The following is a 21,220-nucleotide window of genomic DNA, read 5'->3' as shown; positions in this document are numbered from 1 at the left end:
TAATTCGACAGGTGTGGGTTATTTATTTAATTCTACCTGATTATATTAAAAGTATTCAAAATCGCTTTGGGCAGACTATACAAACAGGAGGGAGGGGGTGGGAGGGGGTGGGTAGGGGAGGATTTAAAAAAAAAAATTAACCAACCCAAGTGTAGCTGAAGTCAGGAATCTGGAAGGGGGAGGGGGGGGGGTGGAATACAAGTGCAGACTGCAAGTCATTAATTGGTTGCCTTGCGGCGCAAGTCTTCAAAAATATATATATATATTATACCCCTCGAGTGTTTGAGGAGAGAAGGTGCGGGGAGTGGGGGAATAAGGTTTAAATAGAGGGCAACGACAGGAGGCTGATTCGACAGTACCTTCTTCATTATTGCTTCGTCGGGTACTTGCCTGCAGTAAGGCTGTGCTATCAGTAGATGGTGACAGTTGTCCCTCCCCCAGCTCAGGCCATCGGAGGGTGACAATCGGACCCAGGACGGTGCGCCCCGTGCATTCTCAGTTCAGCTGATAACTCCTGACCTGCAGGAGCCTCTAACCCCTCCCTCCCTCCCCCCCGTCCCTATGGCAACCGACCCCCATCTACTGATGCCCAGTTTTTCTTTTTTAAAAAAAAAAGAGACTTTTGCGTTTTAAAAACCCAAAAGAACGCAAAACTAAAATATATATATTTTTATATATATATATATATATATATATATATATATACACACACACATATATATATATATTTATATATATAAAATACGTTTCCCAGACGAACTCCTCGGATCCACCATCTGCTCGCGATGGGGAGGGGGCAGCTGTGTGGGGGGGGCCCAGCGTCACCGGATGATTTTCCGTTGCTTGTTTCTCATTGGCTTCCGTAATTTCTCTTTTGGAGTTCGCTGGTCAGCCTGAAACGATAAGCCATTGTTCAGGGGCTGGGTTTTATTTATTTATTTATTTAAGAATCCCAGTCGAAGCAACTCGCGGAAGGAAACGGGATTTTGGAAAGCGCTGGCTCAGCAGCCATACAAATCCTTAAATGAAAAGAGGCGACTGTGCACGTTGACAGTGGTTACACAGTTTTATAAAACACACAAGCGCACGGGTCAGGCTGAAACTTTTATGTGTCAACGGCTCGGCCTCAGCGGGAGGGATGTGAAGGCTGTAGCTCGGCAGGGTGCAGAGGAGGATCACCGGGAACGAGGGAGGTTCGGTTACGAGGAGGGGTTGGAAAAGTTCGGGCCTTTCCCCTTGGCACAGAGACGGTTAAGAGGTGACCGGGCGGAGGTTCTGAGATGACGAGGGGGTTTTGCTGGAGAAACACCCCTCCCTCAGGCGACTGGGTCAATAACCAGAGGCCACAGATTCAAAATCACTGGGTACAGATGGGGAGGGGAGACGGGGAGAAATGTTTTCACACGGGGAGTTCTCGGGATCTGGAACGCTCGACCCGGAAAAGGTGCTGCCGGCTGATTTAAGAATTTAAAAAGGGAGTCGGACAGGAGGGCCAGGGACCCGCAGGGTTACAGACAAAAGAAGCAGGAGGTCTGGTAATCTGTTATTAATGATGTTGGGGAAGGAATAAATATTGGCCACTGGGCACCAGGACTCATCTGAAAGACGGCCCTTCCGACAGCGCGGCACTCCCTCGGCACTGACCCTCCGACAGTGCAACACTCCCTCGGCACTGACCCTCCGACAGTGCAACACTCCCTCGGCACTGACCCTCCGACAGTGCAACACTCCCTCGGCACTGACCCTCCGACAGCGCAGCACTCCCTTGGTACTGACCCTCTGACAGCGCAGCACTCCCTCGGTACTGACCCTCCGACAGTGCGGCACTCCCTTGGTACTGACCCTCCGACAGTGCAACACTCCCTCAGCACTGACCATCCGACAGTGCGGGGCATGCCCCGGCACTGACCCTCCGACAGTGCAGCACTCCCTCAGCACTGACCCTCCGACAGTGCAACACTCCCTCGGCACTGACCCTCCAACAGCGCAGCACTCCCTTGGTACTGACCCTCCGACAGCGCAGCACTCCCTCAGTACTGACCCTCCGACAGCGCAGCACTCCCTCAGTACTGACCCTCCGACAGTGCGGCACTCCCTTGGTACTGACCCTCCGACAGTGCAACACTCCCTCAGCACTGACCCTCCGACAGTGCGGTGCATGCCCCGGCACTGACCCTCCGACAGTGCAGCACTCCCTCAGCACTGACCCTCCGACAGTGCGGTGCATGCCCCGGCACTGACCCTCCAACAGTGCAGCACTCCCTCAGCACTGACCCTCCAACAGCGCGGCACTCCCTCAGTACTGACCCTCCGACAGTGCGGTGAATGCCCCGGCACTGACCCTCCGACAGTGGAGCACTCCCTCAGTACTGACCCTCCGACAGTGCGGCGCTCCCTCGGCACTGACCCTCCGACAGTGTGGCGCTCCCTCGGCACTGACCCTCCGACAGTGCAGTGCTCCCTCAGTACTGACCCTCCGACAGTGCAGTGCTCCCTCAGTACTGACCCTCTCACAGTACAGCACTCCCTCAGTACTGACCCTCTCACAATGCAGCACTCCCTCAGTACTGACCCTCCGAAAGTGCGGCGCTCCCTTGGCACTGACCCTACGGCAGGGAGGGCGGGAGGGGTGAAACAGGGCCTGGCGTTCCCTGGAATATTACTTACATGGGCTGTAATTTGGTCCAATTCCATCATGGCTTCCTGTAGAGCAACCTCCAGATTGCTGCTCATTTTTGGAGTGCTGGAGAGACAAGGAGCTTTCGTCAATGGGTGCAGGGGAACACTCACACCCCTCGCTAACACCCTTACCCCTGTTTATAATGGGAACGCGTCACGCTGCAGTTGCCCCCTCCAAGGAGAACGCTCACTCCCCTCGCTAACACCCTTACCCCCGTTTCCCCATTTTACCTAAAAAATTGATAACCAGCTTTCTCGCTTCTCGCAGGAGATTACACGGGGTGGACGGGACGGGACAGGAAGGAAACTGGGTGTTGCTGTACTTTGCCTCGGGTTTCTCTTACCGCCCGACCTTCTGACGGCAGAGGTCTTTAAGGGCACGAAAGGGGTTCGTTAGAAAAGGTGCAGGAAGTAAAGATGTTTCCACTTGCGGGAGGAGACCAGAACCAGGGGGTCATAAATCCAATAGGTGGGGCTGCAGATCAGCTGTGATCTGATTGAACGACAGAGGGGCCGAATGGCCTCCTCCTCTTCCCGCGCCCTCTCGCCCTCAGTGGGGTTAAGCATGAGGGCATAGGCCTCTGAGTCGGAGAGGAGAACGACTCTTCGCTCTGTACGAACATCGCCCCCACACCTCACTGCAGAATCCCTTGGGAAATCCACAATCGTCTCAGAACGCAGGAGACCGTCAGAAAGGCCACAGCCCCGAATCCTCCTTACTTTTTGCTTCTTTTTCTCGTTCTGTGTGGGCTGTCGAGTGTTCCAGATAGCGTTTTCACAGTCTCCGGGTTCACCTGGGATGGGTTCAGTCAACAGTGGTAGGAGTGGGGGAGGGTGGGGGAAAGACAGAGACAGTGAGTCAATTGTACGGCTGCCAAAAAACAAAGGCCTGAACGTGTCACGATTCTGTGAAAACGTGCACCCATTGAAAGTCCTTTGTTGGGATCTCGCCTGAAATGAGTTTAGGAGTCTCAGCCGAGCTCAACGACAAACAATGGTGTTTACACAGTGCCCTTGACGTCATTAAGAGCGTAAACCAGACAAAATCCGACAACGGGCTATGGGAAGGAGATAGTGGGACTGGTGGTCAAAGAGGGAGGTTTTAAGGAGCATCTTAAAGGAGGAGAGAGAGAGAGAGAGAGAGAGAGAGGGGCGGAGAGGTTTAGGGAGGGAACTCCAGAGCCGAGGGATTGGAGGTAAAGAGTGGAATTTTCGGGGGGGGGGAAAAGAGAGAAATCTGTCTTTCACTTTTCTTACCTTGTCTTGCCCTCTCTTCCCCTGACGGGGGTGTTGTGCATTACTCTTTCCCCCATGCTTGCCTGATCTCAAAGGGAAACCATTGGCCTGCCCTTCCTCCGTGCAGTTGCAACCTGACGTCCGGTGTCGGTAATGCTCCGCCGACCCCCCGATACCAGTGTCCAGCCCGCACCGTCCATTCACGCACTCCCGCCTCGTGCCCCGAGGCTCTTCCGTGCAACCGTTGTGCCCTGAGATTTCTCCGTTCGCCCGCACGCTGCACCCACAGCGATGTTCCTTCGTCGCGCCCCGACCGTGGCTGACCCCGGTCCCTCGTGGGCCCTCCTCCTTCCGCTTGCTGCTCCGCTGCGGGGCACGTTGGCTGCCCGCCCCCTCCTCAACTCCCTTCCGTGACCCAGGCTCGGAGAGAGAGGCTGTAAAGGCACTCGTGGTACTGAAGGCTGGCGCAGGGCTTGGCTGGCGGCAGTCGCTGCCGGGTTCTGTGCTCATCGCCCCATCGCTGACCCGGGCGTCGATGCAGGGCTCCATCCCCTCGAGGTTCTGCTGGGGCTCTGGGGCAGGGTGGTGGGAAGGAGCGGGGCTGGTGTAGGAGCTGTCGGGGAGGCTCCCTGCTTTACCGGGAGCCAAAGACTGGCCCATGTTCAGCTGCGAGAGAGGAAGACCGTGAGAAATCAGTCAAACAGAAGCTCGAAGCAAGGTGACAGGACAAAAGGTCTTGCATTTACCCAGCGCCTTCTTCCGCCACATCCCAAAGCTTTTCACAGCCAATGAAGTGTGCAGCAGTGCGGCATTGTAAGAGATGCAGCAGCCAATGTGCGCACAGCAAGCTAACAACAAACAGCTACGTGAATATGACCAGATCACGTGGGTTTTCTTTAGTGATGTTGGTTGAGGGATAAATATTGACCCCCCCGTCACCGGGGAGAACTCCTCCCTCCCCCCCCCCCCCCCCCCCCCCCCCGCTCTTCTTCAAAACAGTGGCCGTGGGATCTTTTACTTTCACCTGAGGGGGCAGACGGGGGCCTCGGTTTGGTGTCATATCCGAAAGACGGCCCCTCTGACAGTGAGGCACTCCCTCAGTACTGCTAGGCGAAGACGGCCAATTCTGCCTGGAATACGGGGGCACTTGAAGACACTATCAGAGACTGATACAGCACAGCAGGAGCCCATTCGGCCTGTGCCGGCTCTTTGAAAGATCTATCCAATTAGTCCCCACTCTCCCCCCTCCTGCTCTTTCCCCCCCACATCCCTGCAAACTTTTCCCCCCTTCCAGTATTTATCCAATTCCCCCTTTTGAAAGTTACTATTGAATCTGCTTCCACCGCCCTTTCAGGCAGCGCGTTCCAGATCACAACAACTCCCCGAATTAAAATAAAAATTCTCCTCCTCTCCCCCCACCTCTGGTTCTTTTACCGATTATCTTAAATCTGTGTCCCTCCCTCCCGCCACTGGAGACAGTTTCTCTCTCTCTCTCTCTCTACTCTATCCAAACCCCCCTCCTGATTCCGAACGCCTCCATTAAATCTCCCCCTTAACCTTCTCTGCTCCGAGGAAGAACAATCCCAGATTCTCCCAGCCTCTCCGCATTGACTGAAGTCCCTCGTCCCCTGGTTCCATTCTGCTCAATCTCCTCCGCACCCCCTCTTCGAGGCCCCGACATCCTCCCTGAACAGCGGGGCACAGGATTGGGACACAGTACACCAGCCGGGGGATAACAGTGTTCGTAAAGCTTTAGTGTAACGTCTTTGCTTTTGTACTCTGTGCCTCGATTACTAAAGCCAGGATCCCTTATGCTATTTTTTTTTTTATGAAGAAAAGAGCCTTCTCAACTTGTCCTCCCACCTTCAAATAATATGTCCAAAACTCCCCCACCAACAAACCCTGCCCCCACCCCGAGATCTCTCCATTCTTGTACCCCCTTTAAAACTGTGTCATTTAGTTTATATTGCCTCTCCTCATTCTTCGCTGTCTGAGCAGTGACCTTTTAAAGACAGACATTAATGCAAAAGGTTAACTGTTAGCGACTGCCTGTTTTAGACATATGGAGGGGTGGGGGATTGTACTGTGTGTTGATGGACCCAGTATGGGTCAGAAGAGGAGGGGCAGAGGTAGAGCGAGAGACCGGAGACACGCAGACTCACCTGGACATTCTGGAAGAGGCAGGCGAGGGGGTTAGTGTGATGATTTGCTTGTCCTGTCAGGGGGGTCTGGCTCGGAAGCAGCTGGATGCCCAAAGGTCCCTGGAGAGTTTGTATCAGGGGCTGCTGTTGCTGCAGCTGCCAGGGGTTGCCGTTCAGCATTGCCTGCATCCCCGGCAGCTGCGGCTCGTTCAGGCTGCTGTTCAACGCGGACAGGTCACCTGAAGGGAGAAGACGAGAGATTACATCACAGAAGCAGGCCATTCTATTCCTTTCCCACCCCCCCCCCACCACCCCCCCCAATGTGTGTTTATCCAGCTTCCCCCTTAAATGATTCTACACCGTACATCAATAACTCTCACCCAGCAAACTGGCTCCCAGCAGAGGGTTCAGGAGATGAGGCATTAAGGCGTGGATTTTCCCATGTCCAGTTAACGGCAGCATTGACTCGCTCGCCGACATCGCCGTGTTACCCTCCAGGTTAGGGGAGGCAGGGGAGGAGGTCGAGGCAGTGGATCCCAAGGGAACGGACGAATTGCAGACCTGCGGAGGTGGAGAGAGAGCAAGGGGGGGTGGGGGAAGAGAGAGAGGGAGGGAGGGAGAGAGAGAGAGAGAGAGAGAGAGAGAGAGAGAGATAGAGAGAGAGAGAGAGAGAGAGAGAGAGAGAGAGAGAGAGAGAGAGGGGGTGAGAATCAGTCACCACACAAAACTCAATCGCGCACTTCAACAGGAAAGGGCACCAACCTGAAACATTAACTCTGCTTCTCTCTCCATTGACACTGTCTGGGACTATTTCCAGCGTTTCCTATTTGAATTACGTTAAAGTTAGAGCCCGGGCCGTTCAGGGGTGATGTGTCGGGAAGCACAAAGGGGGAGCGGAAATCTGGAACTCGAGGGGGCTGAATGGGCCTCCTACTCTTCCTGTGTAACAGGCTCGGTGCTGAACGATCGATTATGTTGTTACACCCGACACAAAAATAAATTCATCAATGGAACACCATTCTGCCACGCGCCCGTCCCATACCTGAGCCTGACTGGTAACACCATCTGTTGAACTCAGCACCGCAGCCAGCAACTGGGGATTCAGGCCCAGCCAGGCCGGGGCGCCGGGTGCCGCCGGGAAGAGGAGGGGCTGCGAGGTCCCGTCGTTGCCGGAGAGTCCGCCGAAAGCGTTGCCGAGGGGATTGGCCAGCAGCCCCTCCGGCCTGTCCCCGGTTGGCTGGCCGGGCAGCTGCTCCTGAAGGGTGGGGAGCTGGAGAACAGGCGGCGGCTGCTGTGTCAAGTCCGGAAGAGGGAGGTTGATGGATGCCAGGGGGAGAATGGCTGCCGGGGAGTGGCTCTGAAGCAGAGCAGTGACAAGAATCTGCAAGGCTTGTAGTGTCTGTCCATCGGCGTCGTTGGAAGTTGGAGATAAAGCTGTCTGGAGAGTAGGGTTAAGTAACCCGAAGAGGTTCGGTATGGCGTCTCCCTGCCCTTCCATTGTAGTGGGAACCAGGTTTAAGGGATTCTGGTTCAGGGTCTGTGGCTGGCTGACAGGGAAGGGGATGGGCAACGGGCCAAGCAGGCTGGGGTTCAGAGTTCCGGGAAACCCAGGGCTACTGGGCACTGTCTGCCCGAATGGAAGCACTTGATCCTGGCTGATGAACGGGAAGCCCTCTCCGAGAGGCAGCTGCCCAGGCAGTGACTCATTTACTGTACTGGTAACCACGACACCAGGGTTGAGAACTGACGTTGTCTTGGTGATGGCGGGGTGACCTCTGCCCGCCATGGAGATAGAGGCAGGCGGAGAAACAGCTTCTGCAAACAGGAAACAGAGGGTCTTAAAAGCAATTAACAGAAATACACTGTCCCCCATCAAACACTCCCCAGGACAGGTACAGTACGGGGGTTAGACACAGAGTAAAGCTCCCTCTACACTGTCCCCCATCAAACACTCCCCAGGACAGGTACAGTACGGGGGTTAGATACAGAGTAAAGCTCCCTCTACACTGTCCCCCATCAAACACTCCCCAGGACAGGTACAGTACGGGGGTTAGATACAGAGTAAAGCTCCCTCTACACTGTCCCCCATCAAACACTCCCCAGGACAGGTACAGTACGGGGGTTAGACACAGAGTAAAGCTTCCTCTACACTGTCCCCCATCAAACACTCCCCAGGACAGGTACAGCACGGGGGTTAGATACAGAGTAAAGCTCCCTCTACACTGTCCCCATCAAACACTCCCCAGGACAGGTACAGTACGGGGGGTTAGATACAGAGTAAAGCTCCCTCTACAGTGTCCCCCATCAAACACTCCCCAGGACAGGTACAGCACGGGGTTAGATACAGAGTAAAGCTCCCTCTATACTGTCCCCATCAAACACTCCCAGGGCAAGTACAGCACGGGGGTTAGATACAGAGTAAAGCTCCCTCTATACTGTCCCCATCAAACACTATCTCCTCGTCGGTCTGCTCCTGGGCCTGGCCAAGGTGGCAATTCACAGGTCCAGGTTGCGGGCCGTCGGGGGGTCCGTCCTCCCCGATTGCCTGCCCCTCTTCCACGGTTACGTTCGCGCCCGGGTGTCCCTGGACAAGGAGCCTGCGGTGTCCGCCGGTATGCTTGAGGCCTTCCGTGACCGGTGGGCACCGCAGGGACTGGAGTGCATCGTTGATGCCGAGAATGGCATTTTAATTTGAGTTTTTTGTTTATTTATCTAGTTTTAATAAAGTTATTTTAAAACTGTAAATATGTATATAAAGGGGGCCTGAGGAATAAAGGCCCCCTCGATGTGGAAAATATAAAAGGGGCCTGGGGTATAAAGGTCACCTTATAAAAGAAAACGGGGGTTAGATACAGAGTAAAGCTCCCTCTACACTGTGTCCATCACATTTGACTCAGCACAGGCCGGGGAGTGAGGGCAGGGCCTTTCCTGTCTGGTGAGGCCCAGTCACACCCCTCCCCTCAGCGGATGAATTCAGCGAGCCGCTGGTGGCTGTCATAATGTTAAAAAAAAAAACGGGGGGGTTAGATACAGAGTAAAGCTCCCTCTACACTGTCCCCATCAAACACTCCCAGGGCAGGTACAGCACGGCATTTTAATTTGAGTTTTTTGTTTATTTATCTGGTTTTAATAAAGTTATTTTAAAAATATAAGTGTGTATATAAAGGGGGCCTGAGGAATAAAGGCCCCCTCGACATATAAAATATATATAATGGGGGCCTGAGGAATAAAGGCCCCCTCGACATAAAAAAAACCAAAAAAAAACGGCATTTTAATTTGAGTTTTTTGTTTATTTATCTGGTTTTAATAAAGTTATTTTAAAAATATAAGTGTGTATATAAAGGGGGCCTGAGGAATAAAGGCCCCCTCGACATAAAAAATATATAAAGGGGGCCTGAGGAATAAAGGCCCCCTCGACATAAAAAATATATAAAAGGGGTCTGGGGTATAAAGGTCACCAAAAAAAAAAAAACGGGGTTAGATACAGAGTAAAGCTCCCTCTACACTGTCCCCATCAAACACTCCCAGGACAGGTACAGCACGGGGGCTAGATACAGAGTAAAGCTCCCTCTACACTGTCCCCCATCAAACACTCCCAGGGACAGGTACAGCACGGGGGGGGGGGGTTAGATACAGAGTAAAGCTCCCTCTACACTGTCCCCCATCAAACACTCCCAGGACAGGTACAGTACGGGGGGTTAGATACAGAGTAAAGCTCTCTCTAACTGTCCCCATCAAACACTCCCAGGACAGGTACAGCACGGGGGCTAGATACAGAGTAAAGCTCCCTCTACACTGTCCCCCATCAAACACTCCCAGGGACAGGTACAGCACGGGGGGGGTTAGATACAGAGTAAAGCTCCCTCTACACTGTCCCCCATCAAACACTCCCAGGACAGGTACAGTACGGGGGTTAGATACAGAGTAAAGCTCCCTCTACACTGTCCCCCATCAAACACTCCCAGGACAGGTACAGTACAGGGGGGTTCGATACAGAGTAAAGCTCCCTCTGCACTGTCCCCCATCAAACACTCCCAGGACAGGCACAGCACGGGGGTTAGATACAGAGTAAAGCTGGATAAGCACGAGGGAAGGAGGGACAGAGTTATGCTGATTGAGTTCGATGAGCAGGAGCAGACTGCCGTCGAGCTTAAACGCCAGCATTTGAAAGGCATGGGTCAGTTAAGGAGAGGCAGCATGGATTTATGATGATCAAACTGCGCCCGAATAACCGGATTAAATTCTTTGATGAGGTAACGGAGGAGGTTGATTTGAGGTAGTGCAGTGGATGTTGTGTAGATGGACTTTCGGAAGGCGCCTGACAAAGTGCCAAACGGGAGGCTCATTAAGAAGATGGAAGCCCGTGGAGGGAAGGGTAAAGCGGCAGTACCCACAAGGAATTGTCTCACTGACAGGCTGGTGGCAGCGGATGTCTTCCCAGACTCGGAGCTCACTGCCGACGAGGGTGGTGGAAGCGGGAGACGATCGATGATTTCGGAAGGAGAGTGGACGGGCACGTGAGGGGAAATAAACCCGCAGGGCGACGGGGGACCGAGCGCGGGCTGACCGCTCCGTGGAGAGCCGGCACGGACTGGGTGGTAAGTGACTCCCCAGATGGCTCGCAGTGGTGTTTCCCCAAAGGTCGGTTTTTGGGGTCGATTACTCTTAAATTTTGGGGTCGATTACTCTTAAATTTTTTTTTTATAAAACGACAAGAGACCCGGGTGAAGGGAGCAGCAGATGATGATAGGAAGCTTGGCAAAGTAGTCGACAGAGATGAAGATGGTTACAGGCTTCAGGTTGACAGAGAGAATGCTGAAACGGACAGCAGCGTGGAGGATGGAGTGTGAAAATGATGCAATGCGGGGTGTGGGGGAACTCATACTGAGGCTGAGCTCAGTGGCTGGGGAACAGAGTTTGTGTTAGTCGGAGTGAAGGAACTGATCACTTCCCCCCTTGGCGCCGGTGCTTAGTTCAAAAGGATCGAACGCATCCGTCGCTTTGCTTCACGCCCGTGCTTCTCTCCTGCCCAGCGCGCAGGTCGAAACAGCCCTCCGTGCTTACCGGGATTGGCGACATTCCGGACGCTGCCGGGAACCGCCAGCAAGGCGGAGGCCGGGATTTTCAGTAACGGCGCGTTGCTCCCAGACGCTGGCTCGAGCTGAGCGACCAGGCCCAGCAGGGGACTGCCGGCATCCTGATAGCCTGGGACTAAGTTAGTGCTTATACTTTGGCAAGAGGTTCCTTCTTCAACAGGCACATTCATTAGAAGCAGGCTGTGGGCCGAGGGGCAGGATAGGCCGGGGGCCATGGGGCTCAGCTGGCTGTCATGACAAGGCAGGAAGGACGGAGGGGAGGCAGGAGCAGTGGCAGTGACAGCGCCGCTGGCACCGCCGTTTGCCGGAGAGCAGGAGGAGTGGAGCGTCTGCGGCACAGCCTGCCCGGGCACCTTGCTCCTCGGGGAGTCGGATTCAAGCCGCAGGCCGTGCGACTGTCTGAGCATGCTCAGTACAGTCGGCGTGGCGGGCTTCCGCCTGCGGGAGGGGTCCCTGGGAGACGGCGCCGTCAGTCGGGCCTGCCCGCCCCCAGCCGCGGGGCCCAGGAACCCGGGCAGGGGGTAACCGTTTGGTAAAGTGCTTGGGGCCCCGGGCTCGCCGGCAACCGCCTTGCTCTGGCTGGCTAGCTGGGCTTTGGCCGCGGCAGAGAGCAGGCTGCTGGCCGGGAAGAAGGCAGCGTTGTGATGGCCAAAGATCTGGCTTAAAGGCATGCCGAGCAGGCTGGGCTGGGCTGGGGTCTCTGGTGGTGCGGGCAGCTGGCTTTGGTGGCCAACGCCCACCGAGGAGGAGGAGGAGGAGAGCAGGCTGGGTAGGTCATGGTAGGACCTGAGGATCCCGTCAGACTTGGCAGTCGGGCTGGGCGGCAGAGGAGACATGGGCGAGCTCAGGGTCCGCGGGGATCTGCAGAGAGGTCGGGAGGAGCTGCGGGGGGACTGAAATGCACGGCCCCCTTGGTCAGAGGAGGAGGAGGAGGAGACGGACGAGGGGCGCGACCCCTGCGGCGACCTGGCCGCACAGTCCCCGTGACCCGCCCTGCCTGACGGCGGCAAGGCGGCAGAAGGCAGGTTTACATTCACGGCGGAGACCTGAGGCTGCCCGGGGGGCCCGCTCGCGGGCACGGTGCCGCCCGGACTCTCCGGGCTGGCGGGGACGGGGCGGAGGAGGCCAAGGGGATCGCTCCCGGGGCAGAGCGCCTGGTCCCACGCATCGCAGGGCCTCAAGAACAAAGCGGGGGCCACCGCGGCCTCGGGTCCCGGGGCAAAACCGCAGGGGGTCTTCAGCGCGGGACTCTTTGGAGAGCGGAGGGGAGGATGAGGGCGGGCAACCGGGACGCAAGGCGCCTGAGGTTTCTGGGGCAAGACGGCGGGGGCCGACGGGTTCCGGCGTGGGGCGTGAGTGGAGCCCGGTCGCAGCTCCTGGCTGCAGGTGGAGTGAGTCCTAGCTTCAAGCCTGGGCGACTGGGGGCCAGCCTCCATCGAGCTGACCCCGTCCCCTTGCCCCCAGCCCCGGGGAGACATCTGCCTGTGGTCCGAGCTGCCGTGCCTCTGCCGGGCGCACGGGGGACGGGCCTCCGGCCTCTGACCCAGGGTCTGCCCCGGCTGGAAGGGTCTCGCCGTCGGGCCGGGAGCCGCCAATAACTTGGAGAGAAAAGCGTTCTTGTGCTCGGGTGCCAGGGCGGGGGGTGCCTTACTCATCACCTTCTTCAATCCCAGAGGAGGAGCGTGCGAAAACTGGCTGCAGTTTCCCCCTGAAATTCAGAACAGAAACAACAACAAAATAAATCCTCAATGCCACATTCTCGGAATTTATTAACAGTCGCCAATTATTTTTTTTCAAAAATTCCTTCACGGGTTGTGAGAGTCGCTGGCGAGGCCAGAGCTCGTTGCCCCCCCCCCCCCCCCCCCAGAAGGCGGTGGTGCCTTCTGCAACCGCCGGGGTTTGGGGGGGCGAGGCGTGTGTAAACTGGCTGGCGTACACGACTGCGTCTTGCGTTTGAAAAGCACCCCCCCTCCCACCCCACTCGCCTGTTCGGCGTTTCGGGACAGTCCGAGGCGGTTAAAGGTACTGGAGAAAACCGCAAACCCTTCCTTCCTTTTTGTGGAGGCGGTCGCGGACAGTTTTTTTTTTTCCCTCTCTCTGATTTTTAATTGCCACGCACCAGTCGTAGGGATGCCGGGCGTCAGCGACGGGCGAGGTGTCTCCATGCTTTTGTGGAGGGTTGCCATGGCGACAACTTTCCTCTTGTGATTGCAGAGTTTCGTCACATCCTCGTCTGCTTTGACGTCCTCGGTTGTTCTCTGTTTAACGGTCGCTGCTGGATCAAAGCTGAACACCTGCGTGCGACAGGGGGGAGGGGGGAGGCGGGAGGAGGAGGAGGAGGAGGAGGGTTGATTAATCTGTGCACGCGGCAACGCAACCAGCTTTGACCTCCTCAAACCGTCAGACAGGCGGGAGGAGTGACCCAAGCCCACCGAGCTCACCGTGTACCTTTCTGTGATGCCACAGAATTGTCCCTATTCCGGTCCCCGCACTTTAGGGAAGGATGTCGGGGCCTTGGGAGAGGGCGGGGTGGGGGGGGGGGGGGAAGGAGATTGAGCAGAACGGTCCCCGGGGGAACGAGGGACTTGAGTCAATGCGGAGAGACTGGGAGAAGCTGGGATTGTTCTTCCTCGGAGCAGAGAAGGTTAAGGGGGAGATTTAATGGAGGCGTTCGGAACCGGGAACGGGGTTTGGATAGAGTAGAGAGAGAGAGAGAGGGAGAAACTGTCTGCAGTCTCGGGAGGGTCGGTAACCAGAGGGGACACAGATTTAAGAAAATCGGTAAAGGAACCAGAGGGGCGGGGGGGGGGGGGCGGAGAATTTCATTTCTTTTTTAACGCGGGGAGTTGTTGTGATCTGGAACGCGCTGCCTGAAAGGGCGGTGGAAGCAGATTCAATAGTAACTTCCAGAAGGGGGAATTGGATAAATACTGGAAGGGGGGAAATTGGCAGGGATGTGGGGGGGGGGGGGGGGGCGGGGAAAAGAAGCAGGGGAAAGGGGGGAGCGGGGACTAATTGGATAGATTGTTCAAAGAGCTTGGCACAGGCATGATGGGCCGAATGCACTCCTGCGCTGTACAGTCCTATGATCCTGAGGGATTCCTACGGAATACTGAATGCACTCCGATTATGAGGGCCAGAACACAGTTCCAACCTACCTTGTGCAATATCAGAGGACATTCCAGGCCACACTTACAAGCTCCCTCGGTCAAGAGGTACATCCTCACCTGCTCCACAGAGGAAAGGACAGTACCGCTCGGACTGTGGAGGAAAGAGAGGGATATCAGTTTACCCCGTTAAAGGGAACGTCGCAGGATTTTCTTGTAAAGGTTAAAAAGTCTCATTAAAATATCAGAGTTTTAAAACTGCGTATTCAAAATTTTTTTTTTTTAATGGGAAGCGTAATGAAGTAAAGCGCAGCGTTCCCTCCGACCGGTCGCCAAGGGGGCAGCGCTGACCCCGGGGGATCGCCAGGCCCAAACTTTTGCGCTCGCGTCTCTCGAGTGGGATTTGAACCCACAACGTTCTGACACAGAGGTGCGTGTGTTACCCGCAGCCATCCTCAACCTTCGCTCCACCCTCCCACCCGCGCATGCTCTCCGCCTGCCTTCCTGCTGCTAACCTCACTTCAGAATTTCTCCTCCCTTATACCTTTCTAACTGCATTACCTCACACGACCCGTGCAACCAACAACACCCCTCAGCCTTCGCTGGAGAGATATCCAGGCCTGCAAAATACCTGTCACTATTCTGACCTCTCACGGCTTTGAGGTGCACGGATAAACATCAGTGTTCAAGGTTAACAAGACATAATAACGGTGACATTGAGTCTACAGCTTGGAGAGATAACGTGAATCTAAATATCAGCATGTGCAAGCTGGCCTTGTAGGAGGCGGTTGCAAGCCTTTGTGCAGACGTGTAATCTTTCTAACGATAGAATTAGTCAGCATTTCACCGCACAGAGACAGGTCACTCGGCCCATCTGTTCCACACGAGCCTCCTCCCACCCCCTACTTCATCTCCCCACCCCGCACCCCCCCCCACCCCCATCACCATATCCTTCTATTCCTTTCTCCCTCGTGTGTTTATCCAGCTTCCCCCCTCCTTTAAATGCATCAACGCCGTTCGCCCTCAACCCACTCCCTGTGGGTAACGAGTCCCCACATTCTCACCGCTCTCCGGGTGAAGACGTTTCTCCTGAATTCCCCTGTTGGATTTATTAGCGACCGTCTTATATGGATGACCCCCCCTAGTTCTGGTCTCCACCCCACACAAGTGGAAACATCTCTACGTCTACCCTACCGAAGCCTCTTTGTAATTTGAAAGACCTCAATCAGGTCATCCCCTCAGCCTTCTCTTTTCGAGAGAAAAAGAGCCCCAGCCTGTTCAGCTGAAGGGACACAGATTTAAGATAATCGGTAAAGGAACCAGAGGGTGGGGGGAGAGAGGAGGAGAATTTTTATTCTAACGCAGGGAGTTGTTGTGATCTGGAACGCGCTGCCTGAAAGGGCGGCGGAAGCAGATTCAATAGTAACTTTCAAAAGGGGGGAATTGGATAAAATAAATTAGCAGGGATATGGGGAAAGAGCAGGGGGGGCCTGGAATGCGAATGACTGGATTACTCACTGAAAGAGTCAGCACAGATTCGACAGGCAGAATGGACTCTTTGAATCTCTGACCAGCGGACTCCGTTCATATGCAAACCTCTCCGCTGTTGAAGATCAAGCCTCTACAAACCTGATATAAGCCACCCTTTCCCGATCGTGCCTTCGTTCCCAGCCGACGGGAATCTGCACAGCCGCCGTCCCTGCTCCTCTGTCGTGTTCCTTGCCGCCGTTCATTTTTCAGTTTCTTCTCTGAGACCCAAGAGAGAAAAGGTCAGCTGCTGTTAACTTGGGTTTCACGTCATCATTGTCCCCCAGGGAGAGCGCCCGTGCTACGCAGCGTCCTGCCTCCGAGATCTGCTCGCGCGCCCGGTGCACCGCAAGGGAGGCAGCCCAGCCACTGTGGATCCATCCCGTCCAGCCGTCCACTGCTGCGCAGAGTCACTCCCCCCCCCCGCTCAGTCTCGGGTAGAGCGGCTACAGCTGGGAGCTGAAAGAGACACAGAGAGAGAGAGAGAGAGAGCGAGAGCGTAAGACACAGGAGCATGGAGGAGGCCATTCAGCCCCTCGGGCCTGCTGCCCCATTCAATAAGATCACGGCCCGTCTGCTGTCTCGAATCCACTTTCCCGCCCTCTTCCCCGATCCAGAGCGTTCAAAAATCTAACCGATCTCCGTCTTGAATATACTCAACGACTGAGCAATCCACAGCCCCCTGGGGTAGAGAATTCCAAAGATTCACAAACCCTCCCACTGAAGATATTTCTCCCCCCGTCTCAGTCCCAAATGGCCGGCCCCTTATCCTGAGGCTGTGACCCCCCCCCCCCCCCTCCTCCCATTTCTACACTCTCCAGCAGGGGGGGGGGGGGGGGGGGGTGGAGAAGAGGGAGGGAGGGAAGGAGGAGGGGAACTGCCTCTCAGCATTTTATACGTTGCAATGACATCACCTCTCATTCTTCTAAACTCGAGTGGTATCAAATGCTTCTGCATTTTGTGTCTCCGACTGTATGGAGGCTGTGCAGAACTCTCACCACAAATCAGAACAGCCCCACGATTTAGCGGAGTGATACCCGGACTCCAAGGGTTAAATTACGAGGAGAGATTGCATGCACTGGGGTTGCGCACCCTGGAACTTAAAAGCTTGAGGGGCGATTTCGTCAAAGGTTTCAAGATATTAAGGGGAGCAGACGGGGTAGATGGAGAGAAGTTATTTCCGCCGGTTGGGGGAGTGTCGGACTGGGGGTGGCGGGGGGCGGGGGGGGAACGCAGAGCCTAATAATTACAGCGAGACCTTTCAGGAGTGAAATGAGGAAGCACTGCTACACGGAGAGGGTGATAGAAGTTTGGGACTCTCTCCCGCAAATGGCAAATCGATACTGGAATCAATTGTTAAATCTTGAGATTGGTAGATTGTTAACCCAGGGTATTGAGAGATCTGGGGGCAAAGGCGTTATGGAGTTAGGTGACAGGTCAGCTGTGATCTCGTTGAACGGCCTCATGTTCCGGTGCTTATGTGGACCAAAACGATACTGACCAGGACAATCCAAGCTGGACTGAATCAGCACAGATCAGACAGGGCCAGATTGGTATCGACTGAACACCAAAGTCCCTACTTACCTTCCCTCCTCTCCCCTCCCACCAATGATCAATTACCCACCTCTGTAACATCGCCCCTGCCTCAGCTCACCTGCTGCTGAAACCCTCGTCCACACCTTTGTTACCTCCAGACTCCATTCCGACACTCTCCCGGCCGGTCTCCCATCTCCCGCCCTCCGTAGACTCCAGCTCATCCAAACCTCCGCTGCCCCAGTGTCCGAACCCCGTTCACCCATCGCCCGCTGTGCTCGCTGACCTACACTTGGCTCCTGGTTAAGCAACGCCTTAATGCTCACCCTCCTTTTCAAATCCCACCGGGCCCTCACCCCTCCCTGTCTCTGCAACCTCTTCCAGCCCCTAAAACCCTCCGAGATCTCTCCGCTCCTCCAATTCCGGCGCCCAATATTTCCAACGCTCCGCCATTGGCGACCGTGCTTTGAGCTGCCTGGGCTCCGGGCTCTGGAATTCCCTCCCTAACCCTCTCCGTCACCTGCCTGAATGTCTGGGGTGGGGGGCTCGGTGCCAAAATTTGGCTTATAACGCTCCTGTTTAACGCCTTGTGGCCTGGTATTAAAAGGCTGCTGCTGGAAACATCTGAAGCGATTGAAAGGTTCAGGAAATGCAAACACAGCACCGCCGCTAGGCTTATGAGGCACGTCAGTATCAATATGCAACAGGAACATAGAAAAATAGGAGCAGGCGTAGGCCATTCGGCCAATTCGAGCCTGCTCCGCCACTCAGTACGATCGTGGCTGATCGTCCAAACTCAGTGCCCTGTTCCCGGCTTTCTCCCCGTGTCCCTCGATCCCTTTAGCCCCAAGAACTAGATCTAACTCTTTCTTGAATATATTTAATGATTTGGCCTCAACTGCTTTCCGTGGTAGAGAATTCCACAGGCTCACCACTCTCTGGGGTGAGGAAATCTCCCCTCATCTCAGTCCTAAATGGCTTTACCCCTTATCCTTAGACCGTCACCCCTGGTCCTGGACTCCCCCCCGCCATCGGGAACATCCTTCCTGCATCTAGTCTGTTAGAATTCTGTAGGTTTCTATCAGATCCCCTCTCACTCTTCTAAACTCTATCGTGAATACAAGCCTAATTGATCCAATCTCTCCTCATACGTCAGTCCCGCCATCCCAGGAATCAGTCTGGTGAGCCTTCGCTGCACTCCCTCTATAGCAAGAACATGCTTCCTCAGATAAGGAGATCAAAACTGCACACAATATTCCAGGTGTGGCCTCACCAAGGCCCTGTATAATTGCAGCAAGACATCCCTGCTCCTGTACTCGAATCCTCTCGCTATGAAGGCCAACATACCATTTGCTTTTAAAGGGGGAGGGTAAAGGGGGGACGGTCCATTCTGTAACCCTCCGGAGAGGGGGGAGGGTAAAGGGGGGAGGGTCCATTCTGTAAACCTCCGGAGAGGGGGGAGGGTAAAGGGGGGAGGGTCCATTCTGTAACCCTCCGGAGAGGGGGGAGGGTAAAGGGGGGGCGGTCCATTCTGTAACCCTCCGGAGAGGGGGGAGGGACCATTCTGTAACCCTCCAGAGAGGGGGGAGGGACCATTCTGTAACTCTCCGGAGAGGGGGGAGGGTAAAGGGGTGGGATGGTCCATTCTGTAACCCTCCGGAGAGGGGGGAGGGACCATTCTGTAACCCTCCGGAGAGGGGGGAGGGACCATTCTGTAACCCTCCGGAGAGGGGGGAGGGACCATTCTGTAACCCTCCGGAGAGGGGGGAGGGTAAAGGGGGGACGGTCCATTCTGTAACCCTCCAGAGAGGGGGGACGGTCCATTCTGTAACCCTCCGGAGAGGGGGGAGGGTAAAGGGGGGACGGTCCATTCTGTAACCCTCCAGAGAGGGGGGACGGTCCATTCTGTAACCCTCCGGAGAGGGGGGAGGGTAAAGGGGGGACGGTCCATTCTGTAACCCTCCGGAGAGGGGGGAGGGTAAAGGGGTGGGATGGTCCATTCTGTAACCCTCCGGAGAGGGGGGAGGGTGAAGGGGGGAGGGTCCATTCTGTAACCCTCCGGAGAGGGGGGAGGGTAAAGGGGTGGGACGGTCCATTCTGTAACCCTCCGGAGAGTGGGGGGAGGGTAAAGGGGTGGGACGGTCCATTCTGTAACCCTCCGGAGAGTGGGGGGAGGGTAAAGGGGTGGGACGGTCCATTCTGTAACCCTCCGGAGAGGGGGGAGGGTCCATTCTGTTACCCTCCGGAGAGGGGGGAGGGTAAAGGGGGGACGGTCCATTCTGTAACCCTCCGGAGAGGGGGGAGGGTAAAGGGGGGACGGTCCATTCTGTAACCCTCCGGAGAGGGGGGAGGGTCCATTCTGTAACCCTCCGGAGAGGGGGGAGGGTAAAGGGGGGACGGTCCATTCTGTAACCCTCCGGAGAGGGGGGAGGGTAAAGGGGTGGGACGGTCCATTCTGTAACCCTCCAGAGAGGGGGGAGGGTGAAGGGGGGACGGTCCATTCTGTAACCCTCCGGAGAGGGGGGAGGGTGAAGGGGGGAGGATCCATTCTGTAACCCTCCGGAGAGATGGGAGGGTAAAGAGGGGACGGTCCATTCTGTTACCCTCCGGAGAGGGGGGAGGGTGAAGGGGTGGGACGGTCCATTCTGTAACCCTCCAGAGAGGGGGGAGGGTGAAGGGGGGACGGTCCATTCTGTAACCCTCCGGAGAGGGGGGAGGGTGAAGGGGGGAGGATCCATTCTGTAACCCTCCGGAGAGATGGGAGGGTAAAGAGGGGACGGTCCATTCTGTAACCCTCCAGAGAGGGGGGAGGGTAAAGAGGGGACGGTCCATTCTGTAACCCTCCGGAGAGGGGGGGAGGGTGAAGGGGTGGGACGGTCCATTCTGTAACCCTCCGGAGAGGGGGGAGGGTAAAGAGAGGACGGTCCATTCTGTAACCCTCCGGAGAGGGGGGAGGGTAAAGGGGGGAGGGTCCATTCTGTAACCCTCCAGAGAGGGGGGGAGGGTAAAGGGGGGGGGGGTGGAATATACCAAATCCTCCCAGCCCCGGGGGCGCACTGGAATATTCCAAAGCTCAGTAATTTTGGGGGGGGGGGGGGGGGGGGGGAGCACTGGAATGTACCAAATCCTCCTGGCTGGTAGTGGGGGGGGGGGGGGGGGCTGGAATGTACCAAATCCTCCTGGCTGGTGGGGGGGGGGCTGGAATGTACCAAAGACGGCCGGGGGGGGGGAGAAGAGAGAGAAGGGTCAAACGCTCCCTGGAAGCTGCTGGAACTTTCCCGAACCTGTGTGTTTGGAAGGGGAGGAGGGGGGGGGGGGGGTTTAAATTTACCTGATGCGACATCCCGGCCGTTGTTGCTGCTGTTTCTGCCGCTTCTCCTCCTCCTGCTGCCGCCGCCCCATATTCAAACCCCCCCCTCTCTCTCTCTCTCTATCTACACTCGGCGTTATTTTAATCACACACCCCCCGCCGCCACCTCAGGATTTCTTTTCTCGGCCCGCTTCCCTCCCTCTTGATCTTTAATTGATTGTAAATTTTTTATGTCCTCAAAAAAAAAACACCAGTTTTTTTTTGACGGCCGACGGGCGACCGGACGCGCTTGCGCCGTCCGTGAACTCTGAACCGGAACTGTTGGGGCGGGGAGGGGAAGGAAGGCGGGGCCGTGGGCGGCGGTTGGCGTCACGTGATTCTTCCCCTTCAAACACCCCCCCCCACCAACACGCGCGCGCACCGTGGTGGGCGGGGCTTCGAGCCTCAACGTCACGTGATTCTCTCACCGCTCTTCCCCCCCCCCCCCCATACGTCAATCACGGGAGGAGAGGGCTGGGGCGGGACCCGGGCGCCGCACGTGATTCGCTCTCCCCGGGGGGGGGGGAGGGGGGGGGGACGTCGGCCCCGCCC

General features: G+C 56.1%; 1 protein-coding gene across 2 annotated transcripts; it reads right to left on the bottom strand.

Moving 5' to 3' along the window:
• On the bottom strand, positions 1-20,952 carry mbd6 (methyl-CpG binding domain protein 6). 2 transcript variants are annotated; one of them, XM_068027727.1, is made up of 12 exons: positions 20,651-20,952; positions 15,889-16,245; positions 14,311-14,413; positions 13,272-13,446; positions 11,121-12,860; positions 7,099-7,871; positions 6,437-6,617; positions 6,078-6,295; positions 3,937-4,581; positions 3,400-3,473; positions 2,668-2,743; positions 1-893 (listed from the first exon to the last, which is right to left on the bottom strand). In XM_068027727.1, the coding sequence occupies exons 2-12, from the start codon at positions 15,990-15,992 to the stop codon at positions 822-824; spliced, it is 4,161 nt and encodes a 1,386-aa protein (XP_067883828.1). In that variant the 5' UTR covers positions 15,993-16,245; positions 20,651-20,952; the 3' UTR covers positions 1-821. The 2 variants fall into 2 exon arrangements, with proteins under 2 accessions (XP_067883828.1, XP_067883829.1); XM_068027728.1 differs by having other exon boundaries at positions 15,889-16,007.
• Positions 20,953-21,220: the final 268 nt, after the last annotated feature.

Source organism: Heterodontus francisci, unplaced genomic scaffold (genome assembly GCF_036365525.1).
Source record: "Heterodontus francisci isolate sHetFra1 unplaced genomic scaffold, sHetFra1.hap1 HAP1_SCAFFOLD_1631, whole genome shotgun sequence".
Taxonomy (NCBI): Eukaryota; Metazoa; Chordata; class Chondrichthyes; order Heterodontiformes; family Heterodontidae; genus Heterodontus; species Heterodontus francisci.
Note: the sequence above shows the minus strand (reverse complement) of the source record. Positions and strands in the feature narration are given on the sequence as shown.